The sequence below is a fragment of the Rattus rattus genome, chromosome 8 (genome assembly GCF_011064425.1).
Source record: "Rattus rattus isolate New Zealand chromosome 8, Rrattus_CSIRO_v1, whole genome shotgun sequence".
Lineage (NCBI taxonomy): Eukaryota > Metazoa > Chordata > Mammalia > Rodentia > Muridae > Rattus > Rattus rattus.
In genome coordinates, this window is record NC_046161.1 from 100,954,060 (window position 1) to 100,969,079 (window position 15,020).

A 15,020-nucleotide genomic window follows, 5' to 3' on the forward strand; every position below is an offset into this window, starting at 1 on the left:
TAATTCCAGGAGTAATGTCTTCGTTTGGATGCTTTTCTTTTTTAAATTTATTTATTATATATAAGTACACTTCAGACACACCAGAAGAGGGCTTCAGACCTCATTACAGATGGTTGTGAGCCACCATGTGGTTGCTGGGATTTGAACTCAGAACCTCTGGGAGAGCAGTCAGTGCTCTAACCACTGACCCACCTCTCCACCCCCTGGATCCTTTTCTAGATGGTTCATGAATGCAAAACACAAGGAACGGACATGACTGTACCTAGGTATTGTGGAGGAGCAGGCTTCTGGTAGGTAAAAGGGAGTGTATAACCAGAGTCCGGAGTGACTGTGTGGAGAGAGGGAGGAGAAGGGGATGGGAAGAGAAGGAAGCCAGGTGCAGCAGCAAGAAGGCAAAGGCACAGAAATAGCTGGGTTATAGGGAAGAGCCTCTGGGGGAAGGGCAGCCCCGCCTCTGGGCTGAAGAGTTGTGGAGTGGGGAATGGGCAAGGTATGCCAACCATATACCCTGTAACAGGTAGGGACTGAGGGATTCTGGGAGATCCCTGCAACCGAGTCTGCTTCGGTCCGTTAACTAGGCACCTCCGCCTAGTCCGGGTTTGTAACTTAACAGTTCACATCTGTTAATTTGCCTGCCCTTCACAGGGACCTGTTTTGGGCTGGGTGGTTTATTCCCACTTGGAGACACACAGCCAGGAGGGGTGGTGCTAGGATTTGAATCTAGGTTGTTCTGTTTACTTATGAGGGGAGAAGCACATTTAAAATAGAAGATGGGCTTTGAAAGGAGAAAGGCCTGAGGGCCTCAGCACTTGATGCCTACCCTAGAGCAGCTGTCTTGGTGACCTGGACTTTACTTCTTACAGAGATAGGACTGCCATGGCCCTAGTCCTCAGCAGACCTTCGTAAGAAGCAATCTGGCAGGTTCCCAGAGGCAGAGAGGATTGTTCCATGCGAGGCTTCTAAGGCCAGCAGTGTTTGTTTGTGGTGGCTGTCTGCACCTGGACACAGAAGGTGGGGCAGAGATCTCATGCTATGGACAGTGGGGGCCAGAGATGCCTTTGTTCCCCGGGATCTCAGCTCTTCTCCCATACGGCTTATGCTGGGCTGAGTCTCCTGTGTCACGATTGTATGGCATTCCCTGGGCAGGTTGGCTGTAATGTTTGTTCCTCGGGGTCAGGCAGCTGTGGGCTTAATCTGCTCCCCATCGGGTGTGTGACCTCAGACTCATGCCGTAGTTCTCCTCGCCTTGGTTCTCTTATCTCGGTATTTAGTTGAGGGTCTTTCACTACACTGCAGTCCAGCTGCCAGCCCAGGCTTCAGGCAGCTCAGAATTCAACCCAGGGGAATGAATTTACTCCCACATGCACTCAATGCATGTTTCTTGCAAACTTCTTAGTTCCTTTGTAAGAGTCGGCTAAATATCCTTTCTTGAATGACTTACATGATGTCTTGTTTCACCTGGTGTTGGTCCCAGAAGATAGGGGATTTGTTATAGTGTTTGTAACTTAAATCAAAGATGGCTTCGCTTCGGCTTGGTTCCTGTCAGAATCAATCAGTAGGTTAAGCATTCTTTTTAGGCGGCAGGGTTGCCCAAGAACATGAGCTCCAGAAGGCCAATTGAAGGGTACCCACCACTGTCTCCCTCTCCTCTGCTCTACTAAAGGGGTCTTTTGTTTGCTCAGGGGATCTGGGTTCCATGAATGCTTCTGCATCCATTGTCACTCATGTACGCTACCATTCCTATCTGCATCCATGCATGTTTCTCACTTGAACACTAGGCAGGGAACTTAGTTAGCTAGTTAGTTAGTTAGTTAGTTTTTTCTAGACAGGCTCTCACTGTGTAGCCCTGATTGTGCTGGAACTCCCTATAGACAGGCTGGCTTCAAACTCAGATCCCACCTTCCTCTGCCTCCCACGTGCTGGGACTAAGGGTGTGCACCCCCACCGGCCCAAGTGAGGATTGTGAGCCCATCCCCCACGGGCCAGGCTCACTGCACAGTGGGTTGGCCACACCTCATCTCCACTCACATGTTAGTGCCTGCCTTCTCAGCAGCCTTGCTTCTCCTTCCCCTCAGAATCTCTGGTACAATGGCCTGGGGCTGGAGAACTTCTGTCCTCAGAGGAGCTCTTACTGAGTGTCTGTAGGAGCAATATGGAGTCCCTCAGTTAAGTCAGCGAAATGCTTTCAGGTTAGAGCCTGTGGCAGCCAGTTCCAACCAGGTGACAAAGTAGTGACAGCTTCAAGTTAGCTGTGCCTCAGAGCCCTCTCTAAGCTAGCATCATAAACAACTTCACAGCCCTACTAAGTGCCACATACCTGTGATGTCAACACTTGGAAAGCAGAGGCAGGAGGATTGCTACAAGTTCCAGGCCAGCTAGGACTAAGCCTAAAACCCCGTCTCAACCAAAATTATGACTTTGCTTTCAGGCTGTTCCTTTGAGCGCAGGAGCCTGTTGTGTGGCTTTCTCCTCATCCCCACCTGCCCTGTGGAGTCCCTAAGTAGGGCAGGCTTTGGCTTGGAAGCAGCTCCTCAGCCCTCAGGCCTGGCCAGCTCCCTCTAGACTGCCTGCCTGTCTCTCTCTAGTTGCCATTGGACTTCCAGGACCTTGGTTTCATTAGACAGCCCCTCTACCTCAGGGATACGTGGGCGTAAAGTCCAGAAGATCCAGCCAGGTTTCCCAGCTGACCCTTCCCTTGCCAGGGTTCCTTTGTGCTGTCCAGGTCTTCTTACTCTGTGTCCCTTGGTCCTCAGATGCCCTCCCTGCCTGTCTTCTACCCACCTTCCCCGTCCTCATAGCTGCGTAGCTATGGCTCACACACCGACACTTTAGGGTGTTCCATGGTGCGTCTGTCACGGGGAACTACATGTGAATGCTTCCATCCGCAGTTCGAGCTTGGTCCCAGTGATGTCAGCATCAATGTGGAAGAATTGATTATCATTCTGCCAGCAGTTTATGAGGCCACTAGCTGGCATGCTCTGGGAGTGAGACAGGCACACACCAAGTTCTTGTGAGAAAAGTGTAGCATTTAGTGAGAGACTTGAGTCTGAGACACTGTGATACCCTGTTTGGTTATGGAACTGCCCAAGCAATCCTCCTTCCTACTGCTTAGTGCTATTATTTCCATTAAAATCCACGTCTGTGGGTGCGAGTGGGCAGGAGACACCCAGAGGTGTTCCTGCTACCAGGCAATGCATTCTGGTGTGGGCAGGCTGGCAGGCAAGTGCCCGAGGTGAGCTGGTGGGGAGATGGGAGGGAGAGAGAAGCAGAGCTGGAGACGTGAGGGGGGCAGGATCAGCCTGCTTCGAGTAGCCTGCCTCCCACCTAAGGCTATGGCACTGTCCTAGCAGGCCACGTCTAGGTCTGTGGCCTTGCAGCAGCAGGATTCTGTGTCAGTGTCTAGGGTCCACGTTACCACCAAAGGCCATGGGGATATCCCTAGTCTGGGCTGCTGCCTGGGGCCACGTTGATGTCTAAGGATTGCACAGAGTTAGCTCTGCCCCTTGTGGCTGCAGCATTCAGGAGAGTGGCCTGCACTTTGTCTGGTCTGCACTATAGAGCTGGCCCTGGGGTATGGGTGCAGGAAAGCTGGCCCCACCCTTCGACTGAGCAAACCTGGAGAGATGGTCCCAATAACAGGGGTGCAGGAGAGCTGGAGTGCTGACCAACTCTGCTACCACCCAGACCCGGGTCTGAGAGCTGCTGGACCCTGTTAAGGGCTTAGTCCTGCAGATCCAAAGCTCCAGGATCTCCATGGCACAGGGCGACAGCAGTATGCTGGAGACTTGGTGAGGATCCAGTATTAATCATATGGTGGGAGTCAGAGGCCTCAAACCAGCCCATGACTCATTGCAATGAACATTTACAAGTAAAGCTGTTTGAGCAAAAGAGTGTGCTGTATGACACACCTTGATACACTGAGATCTTTTTGTTTGTCTGTTTTCTTTTGGGGGGAGGTTGTAAGGGTGGAGGGTAGATATGGAGGGATGGAGAAATGAGCGTGATTGAAGTGCATGACATGATGTCCACACAGAATCAGTAACAAGTTAGTAATAAATGTGTAGAAGGAGGGGAAACCATCTCTGGGTGGGGAGGTGGTGCACGCCCGTAATCCCAACACTCAGGAGGCAGAGGCAGAGGCAGAGGCAGAGGCAGAGGCAGGCAGAACTCCGAGTTCAAGGCCAGCCTGCTCTACAGACTGAGCTTTAGGACAGCCGGGGCTGCACAGAGAAACCCCACCTCAAACAACAACAACAAAACCCAAGCAAACAAACCCATCCCCGCAGAGTGAGTGTCTGCTCAGGTACATTCCTGTGTGAGGTGAACACAGCTCTGGATGCAACAGGACGGGAGTTGTTATTTTCTTCAGTGAGGACTCAGGTCAGAAGCACTTCTAACGCCATGGAGTTGGGAGCTGGGATTGGAAATGTGTTTGTTGTTGAGACAGTTGTGTGCCTGGCTAGCCTGGGACTTGCTGTTTGAACCAGGCTGGTCCTCAGACTTGGGACAGTCCTGCCCCTGCCTCTTAACTGTTCAGATGATATCATGTATCTCCTACTCATGGCTCAACTTTTTATTTTTTAAAATTTTTAATTTAATTTTTAAAAAAGATTTACTTATTTCATGTATGTGAGTACACTGTCACCTTCTTCAGACACACCAGAAGAGGACATTGGGTCCCATTACAGATGGTTGTGAGCCACCATGTGGTTGCTGGGATTTGAACTCAGGACCTCTGGAAGAGCAGTCAGTGCTCTTAACCACTGAGCCACCTCTCCAGGCCTGGGCTTGGTTTTGTAAAACACACTACAGAGTAGTAACTATGGCTCTGTGTCTGTATCCCTGAGGCAGCTACGCACCTCCTGGAGCCTGGAGTCTGGTGCAGCCAGCAGCTGTGCTCTGGCAAAGGGCTAGACAGTAAATGGTTTAGGCTGGGTAGTGTGATAGACCAGACGTCTCTCTCGTAGACACACAGCTCTGTTGTAATGGGGTGTAATGGACAGAAACCAGAAAACACAGAAAACGAATCTGAGCTTTGTTTTGGCCTGGGAGCAGGGCATATTTTCCCGATACCTAATTAGTGTTTCCCCATAGCACATGCTCAGGGCGTCCTTTCTGTCCTGTCCTATTTCTTCTACAGTATGTGGGTGCCCCCGTGGCATACATCCAGCAGATATTCGTGAAGTCATCAGTGTCTCCCTGGCACAGAAACCTTCTGGCAGTAGATGTGTTCCGGTCACCTCTGTCCCGAGCATTCCAACTGGTGGAAGAGATCCGGAACCATGTGCTGAGAGACAGGTACTCCTCTCGGGGACTCCCAGCTCCGAGTGTCAAAGGGAGCTCTATTGTTCTTTCAGCCAGCTCTGCAGTTCTTGGGGTCCTTTGATGCTGCACCCTCACAACCCACAGAGTGGGTGTGGGTGAGCCTGCCTGACAGCAGGGAAGTAGCTGAGCGATAGCTGGCCCTTGGCCCCTGCCCCGTGCTCTGCTGAGGTCAGCAAGCGCTCTCTCTGCCTGGGGGACCTTCCGGTACACGCTGGCTCAACAGTCCCCACAAGGTTTTAGTTAGCTCGTGACTTTGACAAGAATTTTGGTGAAGGAAAGCCGTAAATTTTCTTGCTCTCACTCTTGGCCACTAAAATGGTCTCAGGTGTTGGGTGGGGGGTTGCGTGCTCACACACATGCCTTTCGGGGAAGAGACAGCTTTAGGGCTCCAGTGCACTCCGAGGGCTGCACAGATGCATGGTCTTCTTGATGAATACTTGGAAGCATTCCCCTCAGTGCCCTGTCACCAGGCTCCGTGGAGACAGCAGGGGATAAAGCATTTGGGAGCCTGGTGACAGATGACCCCGTAAGTGCAGTGGGTTGGCCCTATGCTGGCAGAGACAACAGAGGCTTCCTCCCATCTTTGCATAGCTCAGGGACCAAGAGCCTGGAGGAAGTTTGCCTGCAGGTGACAGACCTGCTGCCAGGCCTCAGGAAACTCCGGAGCCTACTTCCCGAACATGGCTGCCTGCTGCTGTCACCTGGGAACTTCTGGCAGAATGACTGGGAAAGATTCCATGCTGACCCTGACATCATTGGAACCATCCATCAGCATGAGCCCAAAACTCTACAGACATCAGCCACACTCAAAGGTACCCTCAGCATTCAGGACCGAGTGTGGCCACTGTCTCTCCTTCAGTGGATGCTCTGGTGTATCAGGGTTGCCTCCTGAGTCTAAGAATAAGGGTAGCGAAGGGATTCTGGGCAGCCCAGTTGCCACTCGTATTGTCGCGGTGACTGTCACTGCCTTGTCAGTGCCTGCTTGTTTCTGCCCACAGACTTGCTGTTCGGTGTTCCTGGGAAGTACAGTGGGGTCAGCCTCTACACGAGGAAGAGGATGGTCTCATACACCATCACCCTGGTCTTCCAGCGCTACCATGCCAAGTAAGGCACTCAGGCTCCCAAGCTCAGTGGGAGACTTGGCCTTGAGTATCTGCTTCTCTGACCAGCATGGCCCCAGGCTTCCTATTAAAATGTCTGTGTTCTATATGCCAAAGAATTGCATCTGATCATTTGAATGAGGATGGCCCTCAGGCCTGACTAAGAACAGGGAGCTGAGGCAGGTGTGACAACCTCCCTGGCTTGGTGTTTTCTTCTGGCCCTGGGCAGGGGTCTCCGCTGACTTCTGAGCCCCATGCAGCCTGTGTCAAGCCACTGCAGGCAGCTCTCCACAAGTGGCTAGAGCCCCTGAGGTGCCTCTGGGCCCTTGGCATCTGGAGCCATGTGATAGGTCAGGAAAGGGGGCTTGCAGCTTTGTCATCCTTCTGGAGCCTGTGGAGACAGAACTATGTTGAGAGGAGCTTCCAGTCAGCTGATGGGAGGAGACCTTGCTGGGCCCCTTCAGGGACTCTTTTATCCACAGGTTTCTGAGCAGCCTCCGTGCCCGGCTCATGCTTCTGCACCCCAGCCCCAACTGCAGCCTCCGAGCAGAGAACCTGGTGCATGTGCACTTCAAAGAGGAGATTGGCATTGCCGAGCTCATCCCCCTCGTGACCACCTACATCATCCTGTTTGCCTACATCTACTTCTCCACACGTAGGTCTCAAGACGAGCTTCCCAACACCCACTTCCCGCTGTCAGAGATGGCCCGGAGCCGAGAACGTATCTGCCGGGCCCTGGAGCTAAGGCTCCGTTCCCTATAGATTCTCAGGGCTTCTGAGGAAGAGACACTTGGGGTTAGAGCTCCCAAAGGTGTGCGTGTCCACGAGACTGGAAGCGTTCATTCTTGTCGTTCTTCTGGCTAAGCAGGAGCTTTCCCTTCCCTGACCGATGGCACAGTCTGTTCTTAGGAGCTGAGTTAAGAAGGGCTCCAGGGGCTGGGGGAGGTACTGCCCTGATCTGTCCCCTCTGCTCTTTAGGCAAGATCGACATGGTCAAGTCCAAGTGGGGCCTCGCCCTGGCAGCCGTGGTCACAGTGCTTAGCTCGCTGCTCATGTCTGTGGGGCTCTGCACTCTCTTCGGCCTGACGCCCACACTCAATGGCGGGTAGGTCTCACAGGGCCAGGGTGAGCCATCAGGCAGGCCCTTGCACACACCTCTGGGCACTGTCGACCACTGGACTAGATGTTTGTTGTTATGCGATGTCTGCCTTATTATTTTTGACACTGAAGAGTTCATTTTCCCCTCCTTAAGCATATGAATATGCCATGTCTTTCTCTATATAGAGCATGTAGTTATATGCATGTATGTGTTTGTACATATGTATACATATACATTGTGTGCTTTTAGAATATTTATATTTGCATATGTATGGTATATGTGTATATATGGATGTTATTGTTTATATTTTAAATCTACATGCACACTTTCATTTTTTAGATTTATTTTTATTATTTTTAATATGTGGGGCATAGGGAACATGCAGACAAATAGAGGTGCTCGTGGGGACCTGCAGAGAGCCCGGAGCTCAGGGTACAGGGGTTGTGAGCCTGGGATAGAGGCTGGGAACTGAGCTCAGGTCCTCGGTAAGAGCAGTGAGCACTTTTAACTACTGAGTTACCTCCGCAGCCTGACACTGCTCTCTAAGGGCTGTGTCCGGAGGTGTGCGATAAAGAAGCACACATGTCTTCCTCACTGCTAAAAGCTCAGTGGGTAAGGCATTTCCTGCCAAGCCTGATGACTTGAGTTCAATCCCTAGAATCCGTATGATGGAAGGAAAAAAACCAGCTCCCACAAGTCGTCTTTGATCTCCACATGTATCCTGAGACACCTGTGTGCATGCATGCATGCATACATACATACATATATACATACATACACACATACACACATACATACATGAATATAATGAAAGTTTTCTTTTAAAAGATTTAAATCCCCAGATAGAGTAAGTGTGGATCCCTGTTGTCAGTGTATGGGGAGGTATCGCTCCCCCCCATTCCTCACTGATGTTCCTCTCCTTTCATTCCTCAGAAAATCTTCGTGCAGAAGCCCTTCCCTGTGTCTGTCCTCAGGCTTTGGGCTCTGTGGCTGCCCCGCCTGAGTTACTAATGGACTGGCCGGTTGGTCGTCCCTGACCTTGACTTCTCAGGCAGTCATAGGAAAAACTAGTGCTTGATACCAGACCCAAGGCCTAGGAAGGGAGTCAGCAGCTGTGCAGAAAAGCTACTTTGTATGGCTCCTGTTGGGTTCCTGTTGGGGGCTGCTTGCTTCCTTTTCTGAGGCACTCTCAGAGCTCCCAGAGCTCCGTGTGCATGGACAGGGCTCAGCCAGGAGCCAGATACCTTATGGGACAGTTACTCCTCTCAAGACATGGCTTCTCAGTAGAGGTGGAAGGACTCAGGCTGCAGCCATCCCTCCCATTTAGATGCCTATTTCGGCCTGGAGTGACAAATGTAGGCTCCGTGCTTATTCTGTCAGCCATTGGAGGCTAGTGTGGGGATCAGGAAGGCTGGGCTCTGGTAGCGGCCAGCGATGCTCTCTAGTGGGCTTTTCCCAGTTCCCTTCTCTGCTGGGTAGAAGAGACAAGAGACAGTAGCTGACCCCTTAGCAAAGCTTTGGAGCCTGCCTCAGGGCCAAAGGCTGTGTAGACAAGGAACCTTGTTGGATGAAGGTACATTAGAGAGGGTTCCTTCCCTAGGTCACAGAAGCCACTTGGCAGCCTCTATTATATATAGGCTGGAAGCCCCCACAGCTTTCCCAGGGCTCAAGCCTGTAAGAACTAACCCTATGTTAGACCTGGTCGTGCTGCCATCTCTTACTGTCTCTTCCTCTGTTCCCCAGCGAGATTTTCCCATATCTGGTGGTGGTTATTGGGCTAGAGAATGTGTTGGTGCTCACCAAGTCAGTGGTATCAACTCCAGTGGACCTCGAGGTGAAGCTTCGAATTGCACAAGGTAACACTGGGTAATGGGCTGTCCCTCTTATATTTAGGCCCAACCCTCAAAATGTGTCTGTTAGGGCTGTGGTGATAGCTCGGTCAGTAGAGTGCTTGCTGCACAGACATGAGGCCCTGCATTCAGTCTCCAGACCCATGCAAAGGCCAGGCACAGTGCAGCGCAGCTGTGATCCCAGTACTAGAGACAGATAGGTGGCCCCTCAGCTGGCCTGACCTAATCGGTGAGCCGTGGGCCAGTGAGAGACTCTGTTTCAAATACAAGGTTCCTGAAGAACAGTCCCTGGTGTGACCTCTACACATACTTGTGTACATATGCACCCACACAACCCAACAACAGCCTCTCAGAGTTAGCCTGGGTTGGCTTGGAACTTGCTATGTAGACCAGGCTGGCCTCAAACTCTTAGAGATCCGTCCACCCTCACCTCCTGAGTGCTGGGATTAAAGGTACGCACCACCCTGTCCTGCTAAGAGGAAGTAGATGTCTTAGGTTCTTTATCCTAGGCCTGTGTCTGTGACAGTAATGAGAAACTGACTACATTCATTCCACCTTCCTCTGATGAACTTCTGTGCTTCTAGACTCTGCCCTGGGTGTGGGGTTATAAAGAGATGAGGCAAAATCTTTTGTGTAAATAGAGTCTTGTTCATATGACAGCTATGGCAGCCTAACCCTAAGAGCGGCACGAGGACGAGTCTGTTAGCTCTGCCATCGCTCTGCTGGTCAGGAGTGGATGTGGTCATAGCTAAAACAAGAAAGCACTGGGCTGTCTTCTTGGCTTTTCTCCTCATCACCCTGGTTCTCCCTTTTCCTGCTGCACCCCACCTTCCTCTGTAGCAGCTGCACCATGGTGCTGACTCCCTAGAGTCTGCCCACTGAGTGGAATGGCTGCCCAGAGGCCGGACCCCCTCTTCATGCCTCTGTCCTTCTGGTAGACATGTTGCTCTTCCCTGCCCTTCACTGCCTCAGTACTTCGGTTTTCCCTGTGCAGGCTTGAGCAGTGAGAGCTGGTCCATCATGAAGAACGTAGCAACTGAACTGGGCATCATCCTCATTGGCTACTTCACCCTTGTGCCTGCCATCCAAGTAAGGCTTCAGGGTGGCCATATGGGGTGTGTGTGTGTGTGTGTGTGTGTGTGTGTGTGTGTGTCTGTGTCTGTGTGTCTGTGTGTCTGTGTGTGTCTGTGTGTGTGTCTGTCTGTGTGTCTGTGTGTCTGTGTCCTGTCATCTCATGCAGGCTTTCAATAGAATCCATGTTGCTGTGCTAGAGATCTCAAACAAGGGCAGGGGAAGAAAACTTAACTTTGAGCAAGTCCTGCTCCTTAACCAGACGTAGGATGCAAACCACCCCCTCCCATGTTAGGGCAGAATCCTCCCCTTTCAGTGCTAACTGACCAGAGAAGCACACGAGCAAGTTGGGGCTTGTGCAGAAAGGCTCTTAGGGAGCACGCTGGCGGCTTAAAGTTCCCTTATGCCTTTCTCAAGGGACTAGAAGAGCTTAGAAAAGCGCCCTCTAAGGCCACTCTGGAGCAAAGTATGCAGGCGCTGTCTTGCTCCCCAGTGAACAGCTCTCCTGACCCTACTAGTCAGCTCCCAGTCTCCAGAAAGCACAGCTGAAGAGTGTTTTCCTTGGCCATTGCTCTGCCCTGCTAGTTCTGGGGACCGTGCAGCCACCATGCCTCCTGTGTGTTCACTGCAGGAGTTCTGCCTCTTTGCTGTGGTGGGCCTGGTGTCTGACTTCTTCCTCCAGATGCTGTTCTTCACCACCGTGCTGTCCATCGACATTCGCCGGATGGAGGTAAGAGTGGCTGAGTCCTGCTCGGTGCTGGTTTGTTCAGAAGGTCAGAGAGAGCGTGTGGCCCCAGGCAGTGCTCCCATGCAGGCAGCCTCTGAACAACTTGGGACCCCATCTCTGTGCACTCAACAGCTAGCAGACCTGAACAAGCGGCTGCCCCCTGAGTCCTGCCTGCCCTCAGCCAAGCCTGTGGGGAGGCCAGCCCGATACGAGAGACAGCTAGCTGTACGGCCGTCCACACCACACACCATCACATTGCAACCATCTTCCTTCCGAAACCTGCGGCTTCCCAAAAGGCTGCGTGTCATCTACTTCCTGGCCCGCACTCGCCTGGCACAGCGCCTCATCATGGTACCTGTCACCCCCTGTTCTGCCTTGCGAGGGACGGCATTCAGATCCTAGGGGTGGCATTGCAGAGCCTTTCTTCCTGAGCCCTCTGACAAGTAACTCCTGGCCTGCCTGAGGGGAAGTAGCCCCGGGGTCAGCAGGGGACGAGCTCCCTCTCTAGAGGGGCCCAGAACAGAGATTCTCCAGGATAAAGTCACTTTGCACGGTCAGTGTTTCCCTGGGCCCTGGCTAGTCAGCCTCCATGCAGCATGCAAGCAGCAGAGGACAGTAGAATGTCCTGGCCTGAGGTGGCAGCGTTTCTCCCAGGCACCTAAGGGACAGGGTGGGGGTAACACTGAGACCCTTTGGAAGGTAGGTTAGGTACCTGGGCCCTCTGGCCAAGCCGACCAAGGAATGGTGTCAGCTTTCTGGGCCCAGCACTGAAGAGATTGGGAAGTTCTGTCAAATTAAAGGGGTTCCAGTGGTTTCTAGCCACTGGAAAGGGAATCAGGTTGTTGCAGATGTGGTGGTAGTGAAAGAATTGGGGAGGTAAAAGATTGGGGGCCATGTCCTACCTGCACATCCAGGTCCTTCCAGTGTGCGAGCCAAGACTGCTGGGGCCTGGGGCTGCCCATTGCCCACAAGGCCCTACTGAGCACCCAACACCCCACTGCAGGCTGGTACAGTTGTCTGGATTGGCATCCTGGTATACACAGACCCGGCAGGGCTGCGCACCTACCTCGCTGCCCAGGTGACAGAACAGAGCCCACTGGGTGAGGGTTCCCTGGGGCCCATGCCTGTGCCTAGTGGAGTGCTGCCTGCCAGCCACCCGGACCCTGCCTTCTCCATCTTCCCACCTGATGCTCCTAAACTGCCAGAGAACCAGACGTTGCCAGGTGAGCTGCCTGAGCATGCCGTTCCAGCAGAGGGCGTCCACGACAGCCGAGCCCCAGAGGTGACTTGGGGGCCCGAGGATGAGGAGCTGTGGAGGAAATTGTCCTTCCGCCACTGGCCCACACTCTTCAACTACTATAACATCACGCTGGCCAAAAGGTAAGCTGAGCCGTGCCAGCTGTCATTTCTGTTGGTGTCAGTTCAGCGTCCCCAGGGCACCTCCTTCTCTACTAGGTGAGAGGAAACCAGAGGAATCCCGCATGGGGGCAGGAACTAGCTAGCGCCCCAAGCAGATACACTGGGCGGGTGGCCCCTTAGGAGTTAAAGGTTGCCTGCCCCTCTTCCCGTTGGCAGAATTAGATGCATTGGTGGGTGCTAGGTTGCTCGCCCTGGAAAGTAACAAGATTGGGGTACCAGAGCTGGTTTGGGAAGGGGACAGCAGGCAGCGAGACTACACTAGGAGTGCATCCCCACTGAGGCAGGGCATCACTGCCTACTCACAGGTACATCAGCCTGCTGCCTGTCATCCCTGTCACACTACACCTGAATCCACGGGAGGCTCTGGAGGGGCGACACCCTCAGGATGGCCGCACTGCCTGGGCCCCACCAGAGCCTTTGCCTGCTGGCCTGTGGGAGACCGGACCCAAGGGGCCAGGTGGAACACAGACCCATGGCGACATTACCTTGTACAAGTAAGGCCTTGGTGAGACAAGAAGTGGGTCAGGGTAGAGCTGGTCTTGGGGTACCCTCCGCTCATACTTTTCCTGTCCCGCACAGGGTGGCTGCGCTTGGCCTGGCAGCGGGCATCGTCCTAGTGCTGCTGCTGCTCTGCCTCTACCGGGTGCTCTGCCCGCGAAACTACGGGCAGCCTGGTGGTGGTGCGGGCAGGCGGAGGCGCGGAGAGCTGCCTTGCGATGACTATGGCTACGCACCGCCTGAGACGGAGATAGTGCCGCTGGTGCTGCGAGGGCACCTCATGGTGAGTGGGGTGGGATTGGGCGGACAGTAGGTCGGCGTGGCCATGGCCCTTGTCAACATAGCACCTTCACACAGGACATCGAGTGTCTGGCTAGCGATGGGATGCTCCTGGTGAGCTGCTGCCTGGCTGGCCAAGTCTGCGTGTGGGATGCACAGACCGGGGACTGCCTCACTCGCATCCCGCGCCCTGGGTAAGCGTGGGTTGTCCCGGCCTTTGCCCGCTCTCGCAGGCTCTGCCCTCAGCTCTGCCCTCAGCTCATATCTTGTGCCCCTCGACCTGGCCAGGCCACGCCGGGACAGCTGCGGAGGCGGAGCTTTTGAAGCTCAGGAGAACTGGGAAAGACTGTCTGATGGAGGCAAAGCTAGCCCGGAAGAGCCTGGCGACAGCCCTCCGCTGCGACGCCGCCCCCGAGGGCCTCCACCGCCTTCCCTCTTTGGGGACCAGCCAGACCTCACCTGCTTAATCGACACCAACTTCTCAGTGCAGCTGCCCCCAGAGCCCACTCAGCCCGAGCCTCGGCACCGGGCGGGCTGTGGCCGCTCTAGAGACTCTGGTTACGACTTCAGCCGTCTGGTGCAGCGTGTGTACCAAGAGGAAGGCCTGGCTGCTGTGCACATGTCGGCCCTGCGCCCACCCTCCCCGGGACCTCCCCTGCCCCAGGCCTCCCAAGAAGAGGGGACTGCTCCCGAGAAGGGCTCCCCTCCTCTGGCCTGGGCCCCCAGCACAGCCGGTTCCATCTGGAGCTTAGAGTTGCAAGGCAGTCTCATCGTGGTTGGGCGAAGCAGCGGCCGGCTGGAGGTGGGCCCAGTGACTGCCCACACCCTAGCTGGGGGGTTCCCACGGGGAGTGGGTGCTCACAGCCTGTTTCCACAGGTGTGGGACGCCATTGAGGGCGTGCTCTGCTGCAGCAACGAGGAGATCTCCTCAGGCATCACAGCCCTTGTCTTCTTAGACAGGAGGTGAGAGTTACCTGGCTGCTTGCCTCAGCCCCATGTTTCACCCAATTTGTGAGGTCAGACGACTATCTGAGGCTTGAGGCCTCTGCCTGGTGTGGGATTTGACTTATATTTACTCAGTCTCTGGTTGATAAGGATGGTTCAAGGGGTGACCGCCTTAAAAATGTGAAATCTTTGTAGCAGGGCCAGGCATAGGGTAACGCAGAGTACACTGTTTTCTTTCTACCCTTCTAAGACAGTGGCTCACCATCCAAGCTAGAGAGGGGGAGACTTTTGCAGGGGTTGGTGGGGTGATCTGGGGAACTCTGGCGCTCTCCATTTTGTCCGCTGCCATCTGTCTCTTCCTGCCACCACTGTGCCTGTCAGGCAGGCATCCTGCTCCACTCTCCCCCAGCCTGGCCCACTGTCAGGTCCCTGAGTGTGTTGGGAATCCTTCCCTATCACTTGTTCTCTAGCTTTGGGAGATACCCATGTCTCTGGCCTTTAAAGTCCCCGACGACCCCTTCCTGTGCACCATGGAGTCCCAGAGGCGGTGACGGGCAGAAGGTGTAGATCACACTGCCTTTGCTGGGACAGGATTTCAGGACGCACAGCAAATATTCCTGCCTGTCTGCCGCTTGTGCCTAGAAATTCTTGGGAACAAAGACAATCTTAGGTGGATAAAGGAAACAAGTAGACTGTGTACTCAGGTT

At 53.8% G+C, this 15,020-nt stretch overlaps 1 protein-coding gene across 2 annotated transcripts in view; it reads left to right on the forward strand.

Moving 5' to 3' along the window:
- The window catches only part of Scap (SREBF chaperone), a 54,050-nt gene that overhangs the window by 37,036 nt on the left and 1,994 nt on the right, over positions 1-15,020 (forward strand). For both annotated transcript variants that reach the window (XM_032910761.1, XM_032910760.1), the window contains 15 exons: positions 5,141-5,298; positions 5,917-6,137; positions 6,324-6,429; positions 6,908-7,080; positions 7,404-7,530; positions 9,268-9,380; positions 10,369-10,463; positions 11,077-11,175; positions 11,305-11,523; positions 12,176-12,552; positions 12,897-13,085; positions 13,171-13,372; positions 13,447-13,562; positions 13,657-14,170; positions 14,246-14,331. In XM_032910761.1, the coding sequence (XP_032766652.1) occupies positions 5,141-5,298; positions 5,917-6,137; positions 6,324-6,429; positions 6,908-7,080; positions 7,404-7,530; positions 9,268-9,380; positions 10,369-10,463; positions 11,077-11,175; positions 11,305-11,523; positions 12,176-12,552; positions 12,897-13,085; positions 13,171-13,372; positions 13,447-13,562; positions 13,657-14,170; positions 14,246-14,331 (2,795 nt within the window). The remainder of the gene's footprint in view (positions 1-5,140; positions 5,299-5,916; positions 6,138-6,323; positions 6,430-6,907; positions 7,081-7,403; positions 7,531-9,267; positions 9,381-10,368; positions 10,464-11,076; positions 11,176-11,304; positions 11,524-12,175; positions 12,553-12,896; positions 13,086-13,170; positions 13,373-13,446; positions 13,563-13,656; positions 14,171-14,245; positions 14,332-15,020) is intronic.